This window comes from Furipterus horrens, unplaced genomic scaffold (assembly GCF_987537825.1).
Source record: "Furipterus horrens unplaced genomic scaffold, mFurHor1.1.pri manual_scaffold_4, whole genome shotgun sequence".
NCBI classification, from domain to species: Eukaryota; Metazoa; Chordata; class Mammalia; order Chiroptera; family Furipteridae; genus Furipterus; species Furipterus horrens.
The window spans coordinates 200,802,281-200,816,665 of NW_028327174.1; the positions used below are offsets into that span (position 1 = coordinate 200,802,281).

A 14,385-nucleotide genomic window follows, 5' to 3' on the forward strand; every position below is an offset into this window, starting at 1 on the left:
CCAAAAGGCTGCAGGTTTGATTCCTGGTCAGGGCACATACCCAGGTTGCATGTTCAATCCTCAGTCACTGGGAACATATGAGAAGGCAACCAGTTGATGTTACTCTCTCTCTCTCTCTCTCTAAGCAATGGGATTAAAAACAAAAAAACAAAAAGGTATCTGCAATGGACTGAATGTTTGTGTCTCCCTCCCCCCAATTCATATGTTGAAATCCTAACCCCAAGGCAATAATATTAAGAGGTGGGGCCTTTGGGAATTGATTAGGTCATGAGGGTGGAGCCCTCATGAATTCAATTAGTGTCCTTATAAAAGAGACCCCAGAGCCCTCCCTTACCCCTTAAGCCAAGTGAGGACGTAGTGAAAAGACAGCCATCTATGAACGAGGTAATGAACCGTCACTAGACACGAAATCTGCTGGTGCCTTGATCTTGGACTTCCCAGCCCTCAGAACCATGAGAAATAAATTTCTGTTGTTTAAAAAGGCACTCGGTCTGTGGTATTTTGTTATAGCAGCCTGAACGGACTAAACAGTATCCATGATCCCATTTTGACAGGCTCTGTAAGTGCGAGAGTTGTGGGAACGGGAGGGGTTAATGCTTTGTCCATCCCTGCTGGGATGAAACTGGATAATGTGAAGGCTAGCCACCCCTCTGGTGGCCAGCGGCAACTCCCCGGCCTAGCTCCGTGGCTTGCTCAAAGGACGCGACCGCCCTCTTCTGGCCGAGGCCGGACCCGACAGACGGACCTCTCACACCTGCGATCCTGAGCTCTGCTTAGGCGAGAGAAAGGCGGTCTTTGGGGAGAGTTATCAAACAGTTGGTCTCATGGGTCTTCAGGACGCAACAGGCCAGATTTTGGGAACACCGTACGTGGGGCTGATGCGCCTTATTTCATTTGATCCTCTTCCAGGTCCTTGTGCATGAAGAATTACCATCTCCCATTCCTGGAGGTGTGTTGTGATGGCTGTCAACCATTCAGGGCAAGGGTGAGGGAAAGGGTGGTGGGGACGGGGAGAAGGGACGAGGGGAAGGCTCCTGTGAAACAGGACAGGAAGAGACAGCCACACAGACATCTACCTGTCCGCCACGGAATCCTTGGGGCGGCTCCTGGCGCACAGAGCGCGCTCAATTCGCGCGTAGTAACATGTAAACTCAGAGGTTCAGTTCTCAATTATCTCTAACCCTGGTAAACAATAAGTGGGGTGATGAGTACCAGACAGTTTTGGTAAAACGTCTAACATCATACAACATGAGACTTTATTCCACAGGGGCAGACATCCCCGTAGTAAAAATGGCAACTCTGCCCTCTCGTTCCCTTTATTAACCTAATTGTTGCCAATAGTAATCATGGCCGCCGGGCCGTGCGATCCCATTGGCTGCTGCCCTGAGGCCCCGCCCCGGGCCTCCGCGCGAAGGCGGGAAATCGCGGACCTGATCTCGCGGCGCTCGGCCGGGCTGCGCCGGCTCAAGTTATTGGCGCCAAGATGGCGATGGAGATGAGACTTCCCGTCGCTCGAAAGCCTCTTAGCGAGAGCCTGGGCCGCGAGACGAAGAAACACCTGGTGGTGCCGGGGGACACAATTACCACGGACACGGGCTTCATGCGGTGCGTGGGGACCTGGGGACCCGGGCCCACAAGGGGCGGTTGCAGGGCTCTGCAGGGGGCTTGCTGATTAAAACCGGGGCCTCTGGCTCCCTGTGTTCAAGTCCCCGCGGGGCCCAGAGCACGTGTCGTAGCCTCCGTGGTTTACGAGGCCTGGGGCTGCTGCGCCCTGCATTTTGTGTGTCCGTGTGCGCTCGTCTCAGCCCCTCGGAACTCCTTTCTCGCCCGCTGGTGGCCGTGACTCTCGGTTCCTCCGCTTGGGGCCCAACCCCCTGACCTTCGAGACCTGGAAGACGCGGGAGCCTTAGGAGCGGGGGGCGTGCCTGACTTCGCCTCCTCCCCTCCACTAGCGTCATTGCCTAGTCAGTTGCACGGTTTTAGAATCAGCAATGTTTGGGCGGAGGGCAGACAGATGCGTTGTGCTGCCTGTGCCCAAATGTACGCCTTCGGATCTGAGCGCAGGGCAGTATGTCGGAGCTAGGACGCCAGGCTTCCAGTCCTTCCGCCGTCACCGGTGAGCTGGGCTGCCTCTCCTAGGTTAGCGTCCCCATCTGGAAGCTAGTGACAAGAACAGCAACCATCTGCTAGGGTAGTGAGGATTAAATGAGGTATTTAGGGAAAGAATCAACACCCACCGTTACAGCACCGTCCCAGAAATACTAGTGACTTGCAGGGGGAAAGTGCACGTGAGCAGAATTGCCCTTTAACCTTTTAGTTGGAAGTTATCGGGTCCTCGAAAATCGTAAGATTCAGTCCTTGAGTCCCCCATTCAACACCTGTTTATATTACGCGTGGCTGGGGTACAGCCGTGAGCAGAGTGGAGATCTCGGTCGCGGTGAGTTTTTATTCTGACGGAGAGACAGGTCATAATAAGCACACACAAATAAGTCATTCAGGATGTTTGGTTGATAAATGCAGTGGAAAAAAATGAACAGTCGATCAGGATACGTGGAGTGTGGTTGGGCACACCGCAGGGGGGGGTGGCAGCTGGGTGGGTGATTATTTAAATGGGTCAGTTGAGGTGGGCGTGGCTGAGAAAGTGACAACTCTGGGGACCTGAGGAAGGTGAGGGAGATGTCCACGTAGCTCTAGAGCAGTGGTTCTCAGCCTTCCTAACACCGTGACCCTTTAATACAGCTCCTCGTGTTGTGGTGACCCCCAACCATAAAATTATTTTCATTGCTACTTCATAACCATAATTTGCCACTGTTATGAATTGTAAATATCTGATACGCAGCATGGATTTTCATTGTCACAGATTGAACCTAATTAAAGCATAGTGATTAATCACAAAAACAATATGTCATTAATTATATATGTGTTTTCCAACGGTCTTAGGCGACCCTTGTGAAAGGGTCGTTCGAGCCCCAAAGGGGTCGCAACCCACAGGTTGAGAACCGCTGCTCTAGAGTAAGGCGTGTTCTAGGCAGAGAGCAGCCAGCACAGAAGGCAGGCAGGAAGGCAGGAGGAGCCTGTGTGAGGAATACGTTGTTCTTGACGGGAGAGATCATCCCAGGCTTTACCCTGGTATCCTTTGTGCTTCCCTCTTGCCACAGGGGCCACGGGACTTACATGGGGGAAGAGAAACTCATTGCGTCTGTGGCTGGGTCTGTGGAGCGAGTAAACAAGCTGATCTGTGTGAGAGCTTTGAAAACCAGGTGAGAACAAAACACGTGTACTGGATTCTCTTTCCTGTGGCGTCCCTGCTGCACAGCCAGGCCGCCTCTGCCCCGCCGAGCCTCCCACGGCCGCCCGGCCGCTGCGGCATTCTGCAGGTGTGCGATTTGGAACTCGTGCAGGTGCTGGGGGGCAGGGGGGTGCGGGCTTCCAAGGCTCTCCCCCCTTACCTGACCTTTCCAAACCTTTGCTGCCTCCTTTGTAAAACGAGGATAACAGCACAGCCTACCTCATACGGTGTTTATAGGACTCATTGGGAAGGTGCGTGTAAAGTGCTTATTAGCACAGGGCTCAGTGAAGGTGGGCCCCAGAGGGACGCTTAGTGGGGTCGGAGCAGAGCGGGCGAGGGAAAGGGTGGGCGCGGACGCGGGCAGAGAGCTGGGGTGGCCGTTGGCCTGCCTTGTAGCCGTGGTAAGCATTTTGACTTCCATTTGTGTGTGTAATCTAGGATGCCACTGGAGGGGGTGGAGCAGAAGAGGGACAGGGTCTGACCTCTGTTTTAATAAACTTACTCTGGCTACTGTGGGAAGGGGAACAAGGGCAGGCTCACAGAGACAGATCGGAATTCTTGTCCGAAGTGACGCCGGCTGGGACTGAGGTGGTAGCAGTAGAAGTGGGACGTGAGTAATTCTGCATGTATTTTGTGTTCAGAGTGTTTTTCTCATGAAAGGATGTTGGATTTTGTATTTTTTGATATTTTCTCTATATTGGACCATGTCTGTGAGTAGAGATAAGCATTTATTTTCTGTGTCTATTTTGAAGGTAGAGCCAGGATCTGCTGCTAGACTTGTTCTGGAGCATGAGGTGGGGTGTGGGCGGGGGGAGATGGGTGGAGGGCAGATAGAGATACCTCTCAAGGGCTCCTCTAAGACCCCAAGGGTTTTGGCTTGAGTACCTGGAGGGATTGAGGTGGTGAAGCCTGGGAGGGGATCGTTTTGTGACGGAGGCGGGGCTGCTGCAAAGCTCTGTTTTAGGCTTTTTACGTTTGAAAATGCCAAGGAGTCATGTAAATGGAGCAGTTGACTGCAGTCTGGAACTCGGGACTGGTACAGTTAGTTATCAATGGTGTTTAAAGCCTGTAGGTCAGATGAGCTCACAGAGAGGTGCGTGCGGGCCGAAAAGAGAGGAGGTCCGAGGACTGAGCCTTCAGCATGGAACTCTGGTCACCAGAGCCGGGATGCAGCGCTGGCAGAGGGGCCTGCGGGGGGCAGCCAGTGGGTGGGCTGGTGTGCGCAGTGTCCTATCTTGGACCCCTCTCCTCCCTGGAGCAGAGCCTGCTGTTCCGGAGCCCACCAGAGAATACTCTGCACCTTTCAGGCTTAATGGACTGCCTGTGGTGAATGGTTTGTTTAAGAATAGTGAACAGAGGCTTTATCTGTGTCGGAGTGTTTGATGTGATCAGCGCCTGAGAACAGGTCTGAACAGTGTAGTTCTGTGACTTCACTGATGTGGTCCCCAATCAAGGCCCTCGTCCTGCTTCACTGAAATCTTACATGGTGCTCGGCTTTGTAATAGTCTCTTCACTGATGGGTCACCCTCTGTTTTGTCTTTCAGATACAATGGAGAAGTAGGCGACATCGTAGTGGGGAGAATCACAGAGGTAAAGTCGAACCAGATTGGTTTTTACATGGAAAAGCAGGCTGGTGATTGAATGAATGGGATTGTCACTCCGTATATATTTACGTGAACGAAGCATTCCTTGCATTGGGCTCTTGTCTGTGACCTTTGTCGTAAACAGTTGGCTTGTTACACTGCAGATTGTTGGTCACTTGATGATGTGGGGTCTTGTCCCCGGACTGTGTGTCCAGCTGTGGAATTTCGGTTTCTAGGTTCAGCAGAAGAGGTGGAAGGTGGAGACCAACTCCAGGCTGGATTCGGTCCTGCTCCTGTCCTCCATGAACCTCCCGGGAGGAGAGCTGGTAAGGGGCCGCAGCTCGGACTGTGCAGTCTGCTCCCGAGAGGCCCGGGGTCTTCTGCTGTCCCGGCAAACTTGGCTTCACCCCAGGGTTGCCCCGTGTACTCCCGGGTGTCTGCTCTGAAGTTTGCTGCCCACTGTACACGTGGGCTTTTCACCTGGCGCAGGCCTGCCCATGTAGGCCGCGGCTGGTGCACAGTGAGACCTGGGACGTCCGTGGGGAGCCATCCCGAAGGGGAGGTGGCAGAGAAGCCCCCAGGTGCTTGGAGCTGGTCCTTTTCCTTCTCTGGGTCCATCGGCCTTGCACAGCGCAAGCGCTCCCTTGAAAAGTTGCGTTTCACGTTTAGATGCGTGTCCATGAACTGAGTGGCGCTGGGTGATCCCAGGCAGCTGCGGCACCCGCGCGGCGGCCTCTTGTGAAGTGCCATGGCCCCCCTTTACCTTCAGCCCAGCGTCTGTTCAGAGAGGCTCCCTGTGCTCGGTCCTGTGGCGAGTGCCAGGCAGGGGAGGCATGGGAGTTCCGGAAAGCTTCCGGACTGCCGGGCGGTGGGAGGTAACGTCCACGTACCTGGCAGTCGGAGCGCAGCCAGGTGGGGCGTGCCGAAGAGTGATGGGGTCCGTGGGAGACGCTCAGAGGGGAGACGGGCGGTAGAGCGGCTCCTTGAAGGGAGGATGGAATTGCAACGACCAACTCAGGCTACTTGAGAGAAAGGGGCCGAGGAGAGCAGAGACTCCGTCAAGGCGGAGGTGGCGTGGCCCTGCTGGGGCGGGGAGGGCCGCCACGGGAGGCCGGTGGGGGAGGAGGCTGGGCTAGACTGGGGGGTCTTCGGTGTCACGTCCGGAGTTGAATGTTATTCAGAGAAGAGAGGAGGAGGAGAGCTGTGGGAAGGTCAGGTGGTTGTCACTCATTCCCTTGCGGGGCACAGGTCGCCTTCGCTGGCGGTGGGTATTGTGGCCGCCTTCAGAGAGACCTCAGTGCGTGGGGGAGAGTCGCTGTTTCTGGGGGAGCTGAGGCGCTCGTGTCGTTGTGTGTTTCAGAGGAGAAGATCCGCAGAAGACGAGCTGGCGATGCGAGGCTTCTTGCAGGAAGGGGACCTTATCAGTGTATCCTGCACCGTGCCCTTCACATCTTTGTGTGGAGCCGGACGTGGGGCTGAAATTGTCTGTCCCCACCAGGAAGAACACGTTGTCCTGGCAGGGAGCTGAGTCCTCGATCGAGTGCCAAGGGCTCTGCTGCAGCCTTTTTCCAGCCCTTGCTCACGTCTGGGGCTGCTAAGCATTTCTTTGGGTTTTGTAACTCACAGTGGCCCGTGCTTTAAGCTAGAAGTTCGTGTTTATCCCAGGGAGTAGAGGAGCGTTCATATCAAGACACTCCTGACAGCAAAGTGGGAGTGGTCAGGTCCAGGGACGTCCTCCAGGTCCAAGACTGCCAAGCGGGGCTGTCGGGTTCGGGAGGAAAAGGTAGAGAGCTGGGGCCTGGGACACAGGAGAGGCAGGTGACGTGACAGTGTGTGCTCCTTCATCACCCGGGCCAGGCCGAGGTGCAGGCTGTGTTCTCTGACGGAGCTGTCTCTCTGCACACGAGGAGTCTCAAATACGGAAAAGTAAGTCGGGCTCTCGCTGCCCCCGTTTGCTGGCCTAGACTTCAACTCCACTTCTGGATCCCCAGAGCTGCCAGAATTCTGACCTAAAGAACCCCAGAAGTTAGGGTTACAGGCTGGCTTCATACTGACGGCTTCACACAGCCCTGGGCCCGTGGCGTTGTAAAGGGCGGCAACTTCTATCCTTTTTCTCCTGAGCAGAGTGTTCTGGCAAGAGCGCCCACGCCCGCGGACCCTGAGGCCCTGCTCTCTGCCCCCTCCCAGCGGGCGCTGCGGCTTGGCATTGGGGTCAGGGCGGAGAGGCGGTCCTTGCAACAAAGGGAAGTCATGGGCTGGTGGAGCAGGACAGTCTGACTCTTAGACAGATGTCCAAGCAATACAATGGCTATTATTGCTTGGAAAGAGTGGCTGTCAGTTGAGCTTCTAAATGAAATTCCCTGCATTTCTTGTATGAGGTTACATTTTTGAGGCTATTTTTTAAATGACAGTTTACTTCCCAAGACAAATTGTGATTTATTAGTGTCTTGGCTTTATCTGAATGAACCTTTTTATTTTCTGAGTGGAACTAAAACCTCTTCCCTTAATGGAGTGGCTACAGCCAGGCATGCTCATGTCCTTGAAGTAGGAGGTGAAGCGGTTGTACTGCATGTGCTGGCCTTGTGGACCTGGGTGCTGCAGACCCGCCCTCAGCCGGATGTGGACTCTGTGCTGTTCTGCCAGAACCAGGGATGGACTGGCGCCCCAATCCGTCCCCGGGCCCAGTGCTGCACGTCTCAAGGGGTCGGGCCCAAGTCCCCGTTGGCTCCAGCTTCTCTGACAGCCGGCGCACCAGCCCTGGATTAGACTGTGCTGATGGCAGGGAAGGATATGTCAGCAACCCATGCATCCGAGTGTTCTCTGAATAATTACTACGCACGTGCGGATGCGTGACGAGCAATTACAGGAAGGCCCCTGGTTCCTCCGTAGCTAGGACACAGGTTCTGTAATCTTCATCCCCCTCACTGATGATCCTTCAGCGACTCAATTCACGATGCATTTCTGTAGCTCGGCCAGGGGGTGTTGGTCCAGGTTTCCCCCTCCCTGGTGAAGCGGCAGAAGACTCACTTCCATGACTTGCCTTGCGGTGCCTCCGTGATTTTGGGTAACAATGGCTTCATCTGGATCTACCCCACACCTGAGCACAAAGAAGAGGATGCGGGGGGCTTCGTAGCAAACCTGGAGGTGCGTAAAGACCATTGCGGCTGTCGGGGTGGGGTGGCACTCGGTCTCCTCTGCGTCTGTGGTGGGTGGGGCGTGCTAGTTTTTAACCGTATTGCTGTGGTCCGTTTCCAGTGTTTCGTGAACACTGTATTGCGTGTTTGTTTTGTTTTGTTTTGTATTTCCCTCTTTCTGAATAGACCAAGTCGCAACTGATGGCAGAGTCGCAGGGCAGTAGCTGAGGATGCCATCCTTTTAAATCCTCCTTGGAGTTAGTCCTTCAACTGCTTTAAAACCCCAGAGTGATCCTAAGTTATAAATGATTTCTGTGATTTGCTGTGACCGTTCACTTACTGTGGTCCTGTTTCTGTTCCTGCCCGCACCCCGTTCACGCCGCATCCCCGGTAGCCTGTCTCCCTTGCCGATCGAGAGGTGATTTCCCGGCTTCGGAACTGCGTCATCTCGTTGGTCACGCAGAGGGTGATGCTGTACGACACCAGCATCCTGTATTGCTACGAGGCGTCCCTTCCGCATCAGGTACTCCACTCAGGGCTCTTCTCCTCCTCCCTGGTCTGTGCACACGTACCGGGCAGGTATCGGTTTGCCCCAGCATTTTCTTAGCAATGGCGCTCACGTCCGCCAAATAACTGCCTGTACTGTGTCCCTCAGTACGGTCAGGTGGACAGCCGCAGTGAGTGTCTGGTAGCTCTGTCCCCGAGATACTTGTATTCTCAGTGTCTAGCGTCAGCCCGCGGGTTCGGAGGCACAAACGTGCCAGGCGGGACTGGTGTATGACAGCAGCCTCTGGGCTTCCTCTTGCCCGTTCCGATTTCAGTGCTCTTTAGTGGTGCCCGATTAACATCTTTGTTCTCGTCATCTGTATCCCAGATAATCCTGCTGATGCGTTAAACTGGTTCTAGCAGATCATAGCTTGTAACACTGAGCCTCTGACAGATGGAAGGGGCAGAAGCTGGTGGTAACTGCGCTTGGTTTCTCGGTTCAGCTTGGTTTGGTGGTCTGCTTGTCGTTAGTTTCTTTTCTGAACAAATACCTTTCCTTCTGTTTCAGATTAAGGACATCCTGAAGCCAGAAATAATGGAGGAAATTGTGATGGAAACGCGTCAGAGGCTTTTAGAACAGGAGGGATAAGGAGGAGCGTCTGAAGGACAGGACTGTGCACCTGACTGGGGCAGCTCTAGAAAGTGAAGAAGCTAATGTTTGGTCCCCATGTGTGGCTCAGCAAAGCCTGGGACTGGGAAAGCCACTGGACCTGCATCGGGCGCCTCCAGCCCACAGGCCTGCCTGCTTTCTTCTGTTCCAGGGCAAAGCCTGGGAGAGGTGAATGGCGCCACTGGCCCCTGGGGCAGCCTGCAGGTCCCCAGCATGCGGGGTGGTTTGGGGCCTTCGAGCGTTTGCAGTCTTCCAGCCGAGTGGACTCCCATCCTGGAGTGGTAGGGAGACTCCTTCGTCTCCTGCTCACCGTCAGTTCCCAAGGCACAGTCATCTGTCTGGCTTCCGTTCCCACCTCCTCTGCAGCACAAATGCAACGTTGAAGACTAGTTGGTAAAGTTAACCCAGCAGTCAGACGGAAGAATAAAGTGAACCAAGCAGCCTGCTGCCGGACTGGAATCTCATTTCCCGTTTCGTGTGCCTTCTAGTGATTGACTCGAGTGCACCCACACAGCAGGCTGCTTTACTCGTCCTGCCTTTGGGGGTGATCTGTAAGGGGCTGAATTATTAGTAATAGAATGAAGGGTTTGGGTGCCGGATAAACATGAAATCAAAGCAGGGGAAATGGAGGTGGGGAAAGCCGGTGTCCTCCTGTAATTGAAGTGGTAGTGTATTAACTTTTGAATAATTAAGGGTTCAAAGAGAAAACCAAGATGTTCACATTCTTATTCAGCAGTGCTAGAATTCTCATGCATTGGTTTGTCTGCTGTCTAAAACACGGTGCCCTGCTTTAGGTTTTGGGGAACATTTAAAGGCCCTGTTTCTGTTCTGGTGCTCTTTGTAATACTTGGGGGTGGAGTGCCGCTGAAGGGGAGCTTTGCAGGTACAGATTCTTCCGCCAGAGGCCCCAACAACTGTACTTGGGTCACCCAGCGAAATTTAAACCTAGGGTGGCTTCAGTGGTAGTAACGGTGAACACTGCGTTTGCCAGTTTGGAAATACAGCTCGGTTCTTTTTCATTAGATGGTCTATTTCTCGTTTATAACATGACTCAACAGGCAGTTTTTAAAAATATCACTCTTTTTCTGTCCCAAATGTATCGGCTGCTCTGGGGAGTTTGCAGACAACTGACTGTTCTGTAGGCTGTGCGGTACCTTTTAGATTTGCTCACCTGTCCTTTTTGAGAACAGTGCCAGGCCGGATGCCTCCTGAGAGAAGCGGGTGGGGGCGGAGTCCCTGGATCGGTTTTGACCAGAGCCGGATGAACGGAAGCTCGGTGAGAGTCGTCCTCGTGGCATCTCTCCCAAGCTGCCTGCCTTGGCTGTCCACCCAGTGTCACTGAATGGTGGGCTTTACTGAGTGGGAATAACACAAAGGGCTGAAAGCGCCTTTTCGTGATTGTTTCCTGTGGCCCACGAGAGGGCGCCCTTGTTAAGTATTCTAGCGGGTGGGAAAAAATGGAGTGAGTAGATTCATAAGGATTTGTTACGCTGGTATTGAATCCCTTTAGCAACTTGGTGGATTGCTTTGCTTTATAAAAGGGAGGACAAAATTAGACTGAAATGAGTCACTTTTAATCAAAAGACTGTATGAACATTAAGACTTATTCAGTGTTTGGAAACCTTTATTTCTGATGGTCAGGCATTTGCTTGGCTCTGGATTCTAGCTTTAAATCCTCCAAAGAATCATTCTGCAGTGTTATACAAGGAGTAAAAAAGTACAGTTCATCACCAGAAGCGTTCCAGTCTGGGCTTGGAGCTCACCTAACATCAGAAAAGGGTTAAAGTAGAAAACAGATTTTGAGAAAAGCGTTTAGATTAAGTGCATCTGGCCTCTATACTGACTTTCATAAAAGATACTTCCAATCTTTTAATTGTGGAAAACCAAACAAGGGCTCATTTGAGCCTCATGATAACTTCGTGAAGTTGGCAGATACGATCCTACTTCGAGTGAAGAAAGTGATTCAGAGGATTAAAGTGACTGGATGAAGCCCATAGCAGATGTGAACGAGGAATAGCTTTAAGCTCGAGAGAGATATCAAAGCAGCCCTTCAGAGAATGGGTTGGGTTGATTGTGAAGGGATATGGGCCTAGGGATTTTATTGCAGCATTGAGACATACTTTGGGCTGTTCCTCCTTTTCCGTATTGCCTGTCACTGCCTCCTTGTGTGCTCTGGGGGGAGGAGGCGATGATGACTCATTCTCCACCTCACACCCATAGTATCCCAGCCTCTAGAATAGTGCTTGACACAGGGGCTCAGTAAATGCTTGTCAGATGAATTGTCAGTTCAAGAAATGTGTATTTTAAGAGTTTCTGCTTTGATTGCCCAATTTTAAGCTAGAGAATGAAGATGAGCAGGAAATGCTTAAAACATGAATAGAAACAAAAAGAAAGCAAGTCTCAAAAGAAAAATTAGGGTGGTGTTCGGGATAAGATAATGGGTAAATAAAGGAACAAGGGCACTGACGTTTTAAGAGTGATCTACAAGCCAGAACCAAGTTGGTCAGCCAGATTGTCTTGTGGGAGAGCAAAGTGAAACTACCATCTGAACAGCAATTCCATTTCTGAATCTGCACAAGTTTTTATCTGCTTCACATTCATTTCCTCCAGGTGACTTTCTTGAAGCCTTTGTGAAATCAACACCGTTTCCCAATCCAGAAATAATGTCTAAAATGCGCAACTCAAGACAGTAACAATGTACAGGACCTACAGTGCTGCTGTGCTTTCTCCCTAATTGTAGTAACTTATTAAAAACTCGGTTGTCAGCCTCGACTGGCATGGCCCAGTGGGTTGGGTGTCATTCCACAGAGCAGAAGGTGGCCAAAGGTGACAGGTTGGATTCTGGTCGGGGCATATGCCTGGGTTGTGGGCCAGGTCCCCTATTGGCAACGGATGTTTCTCTCCCTTTCTCCCTTCCCCTCTCTAAAAAGAAATTTTTTTAAAAAAACCAGCTGTCTAACATTAGGCCAAAAGTCACTTGATGCTGAATGGTACAGTGGAAAACCGGGGGCTCTGGAGCAACATCAATCTGGACTCAAATCGTGACTTTGTCACACTAGGCAAGTGACCTTGAGTAACTCACACTTCTGAATTTTTCCCAGCTGTATAATGGAGAATAATATTCCGTGCCTCACTGGGCTCCAGTGAAGATCAAATGAGAATACAGTTTATGAAAAGTCTTAACAACGCGTGGTGTAGAGTAGGCGCTGTGGTGAATGGGACTCCTTAGAAATGGGTATATCCTGGGCAGGTAGGTGCGCCGTTGGGGAGACGGAGAGTCAGGAACGGAACCAGGGTGCTTCGTAGTGGCACATGATGGGCTCTGACAGGTGTGGATTTTGTCTGGGTCACGGACCAGCTCTTGTAGGCTTGGTGGCCAAAAGTCCGCGCAATTTCTCGTCTTGCACAGTGGGTGTTTCCATGTGAATATATGTACAGCTGTGAAATGAGAACCTTAAACACCTATAACTGCGCCTGGTTTAGCCTCCCAGAGGCTCCTGATTCACCAGAGAAACAATGAATTCTCTAGCAATATGTCGGATGCTTTCTAGTCATTTATTTTTCGCTAGTTCTAATATTTATGCTTCTTGGGAACAAGGTGGAAATTTGGGGTCAGATAATGGGAGCCAAATCCTTGGTTTCCAGGGGCGAGCCAACTTTTGTCTCTTCAAGAGGCTCAAGGAAGTAATCCAACTCCGTTTCTGGGAAAATCCAAACCGTAGTTTTCTCCTTGCTTTGGCTCCTCGCCGGTCTTACAACCCGCGCACGGCAGACATTGGCTAACCCTAGGAGAGGCCGGCTAGAGTCCACCGGCTCCCAGGAGGGTGGGACCGAAGCGCAGGAGCCAGGAGCAGAGGGCAAGAAGTCGCGGGTGCTCGCGACAGGGGCGGACAGAACGGGACCACAACTCCCGGCGTGCCACGCGAGCTGCGCCGAAAGCGGTTGGCTGGGAGCTTTAGCCCTGCTACCCACATCGGCCAATAGGACGTAGGAGAGGGACCTGACCTGGATTCTCGGGGACCAATGGTGGTACAGAGGGGGCGGGCGCTTCCTTACTGCTCACCTTGCCCTCGGAAAAATCACATTTAAAAGGTCGTGCTGGGGCGCGCTCTCGCGGGCAGAGAGACGAGAACAGGAAGGCGCGGTGGCGTCCCTGAAAACGGCGCCAGAAGGGTCCCGGTGCTCTTGAAGCGCGCTTCGGCGTCGCTGGGGGCGGGCCCGGGGGCGGGGCCTGGCCTCGTTGTGGAGCTGCTCGTAATCCATCATGGCGGCCGCGGGGGGCTGTGTTCGTTCCTGAGCGGCGCTGGACCCCGAGCCGGTTTACCCGGTCCTGCGGCTGAGGAGCACCCGCGCTGTCCACGGCCCACACCTGCGGGGGGAGGCTGGGCCCCGCGGCGGCGCGCGGGGCATGTGACTGCCTGGCGGCGGCGGCAACGTCTGGTGCCGGGGGAGGGGGTGTCTCGGGCAGAGACCCCCGGGCTCAGGGCAGCTGAGGCGGCCGGGCCTCCTCGCCCTTCCGCCGCCTCCCCGCTTCGGAGCCCCGAGAGTCTCTCGTCCCTTCCAGCCCTGCTCCGGCTCTGGGACCCTGGGGGTGGCCTCTGTTTCCCCCAGACCGGGGACAGCCGGCGTCCTGAGGCGCGGAGGAGCGTCGCCCCGAGTAAGCCGCCCGCGCCGCGCCGCGCCAGCCTCCCTCGGCCCCGCGACCCTTCCGCTCGCCGCGACTGCCGGCCCGGGGCTTGGCCTCGGAGCCTCCCATTCAAATCCCCTCCCTGCTGTCAGGCGGCCTCCCCTTCCCCCCAGGGCGCTCCCGGGAGCCTCCAATGCCCTGACTCCTCCCAATGTCACCTACGGCCCCCCCGGGCTCAGCCCTGCCGACGACTTTGATGCGAAGGAAAAGTCTGGACTCGTTTCACAGGCCTTTTAAAAAGCGGACTGGGAAGTCGCTGGCAAGGCACTCCTCGTGGGAGCTGGGGGCGGGCCGCCGCTGAAGTCGGGGCGCCCCTGGTCCTTTTCCGGAAGGCAGGGCAGGAAATCAGCCCGAAGATGAAGAAGCCGGGGGGCGGGTGACTTCCCCAGGAAAGGTTCCGCCGAGCCCTCCGACGGCGGCCCCCGCTTCCTTTCCGTGTGGGACTCGGAACCGACCCCTTCCCTGCGTCTCCTGTGAGGAGTGTCGTTGGAACCTTTCCCCTCGGGAGAAAGAAACTTGTCGTTCAGCCGGCGAAA

General features: G+C 53.9%; 2 protein-coding genes across 2 annotated transcripts; both read left to right on the forward strand.

Moving 5' to 3' along the window:
- Positions 1-1,446: 1,446 nt before the first annotated feature.
- Positions 1,447-10,181, forward strand: EXOSC2 (exosome component 2). The gene is made up of 9 exons (XM_090274906.1): positions 1,447-1,605; positions 3,159-3,260; positions 4,834-4,879; positions 5,109-5,198; positions 6,233-6,298; positions 6,730-6,798; positions 7,840-8,016; positions 8,401-8,529; positions 9,061-10,181. The coding sequence occupies exons 1-9, from the start codon at positions 1,484-1,486 to the stop codon at positions 9,139-9,141; spliced, it is 882 nt and encodes a 293-aa protein (XP_090131032.1). The 5' UTR covers positions 1,447-1,483; the 3' UTR covers positions 9,142-10,181.
- Positions 10,182-13,232: 3,051 nt separating this feature from the next.
- LOC150013837 (uncharacterized) lies at positions 13,233-14,385 on the forward strand. Its single transcript, XM_090274907.1, has one exon. It carries the CDS (start codon positions 14,001-14,003, stop codon positions 14,148-14,150), a length of 150 nt encoding a protein of 49 aa, XP_090131033.1. The 5' UTR covers positions 13,233-14,000; the 3' UTR covers positions 14,151-14,385.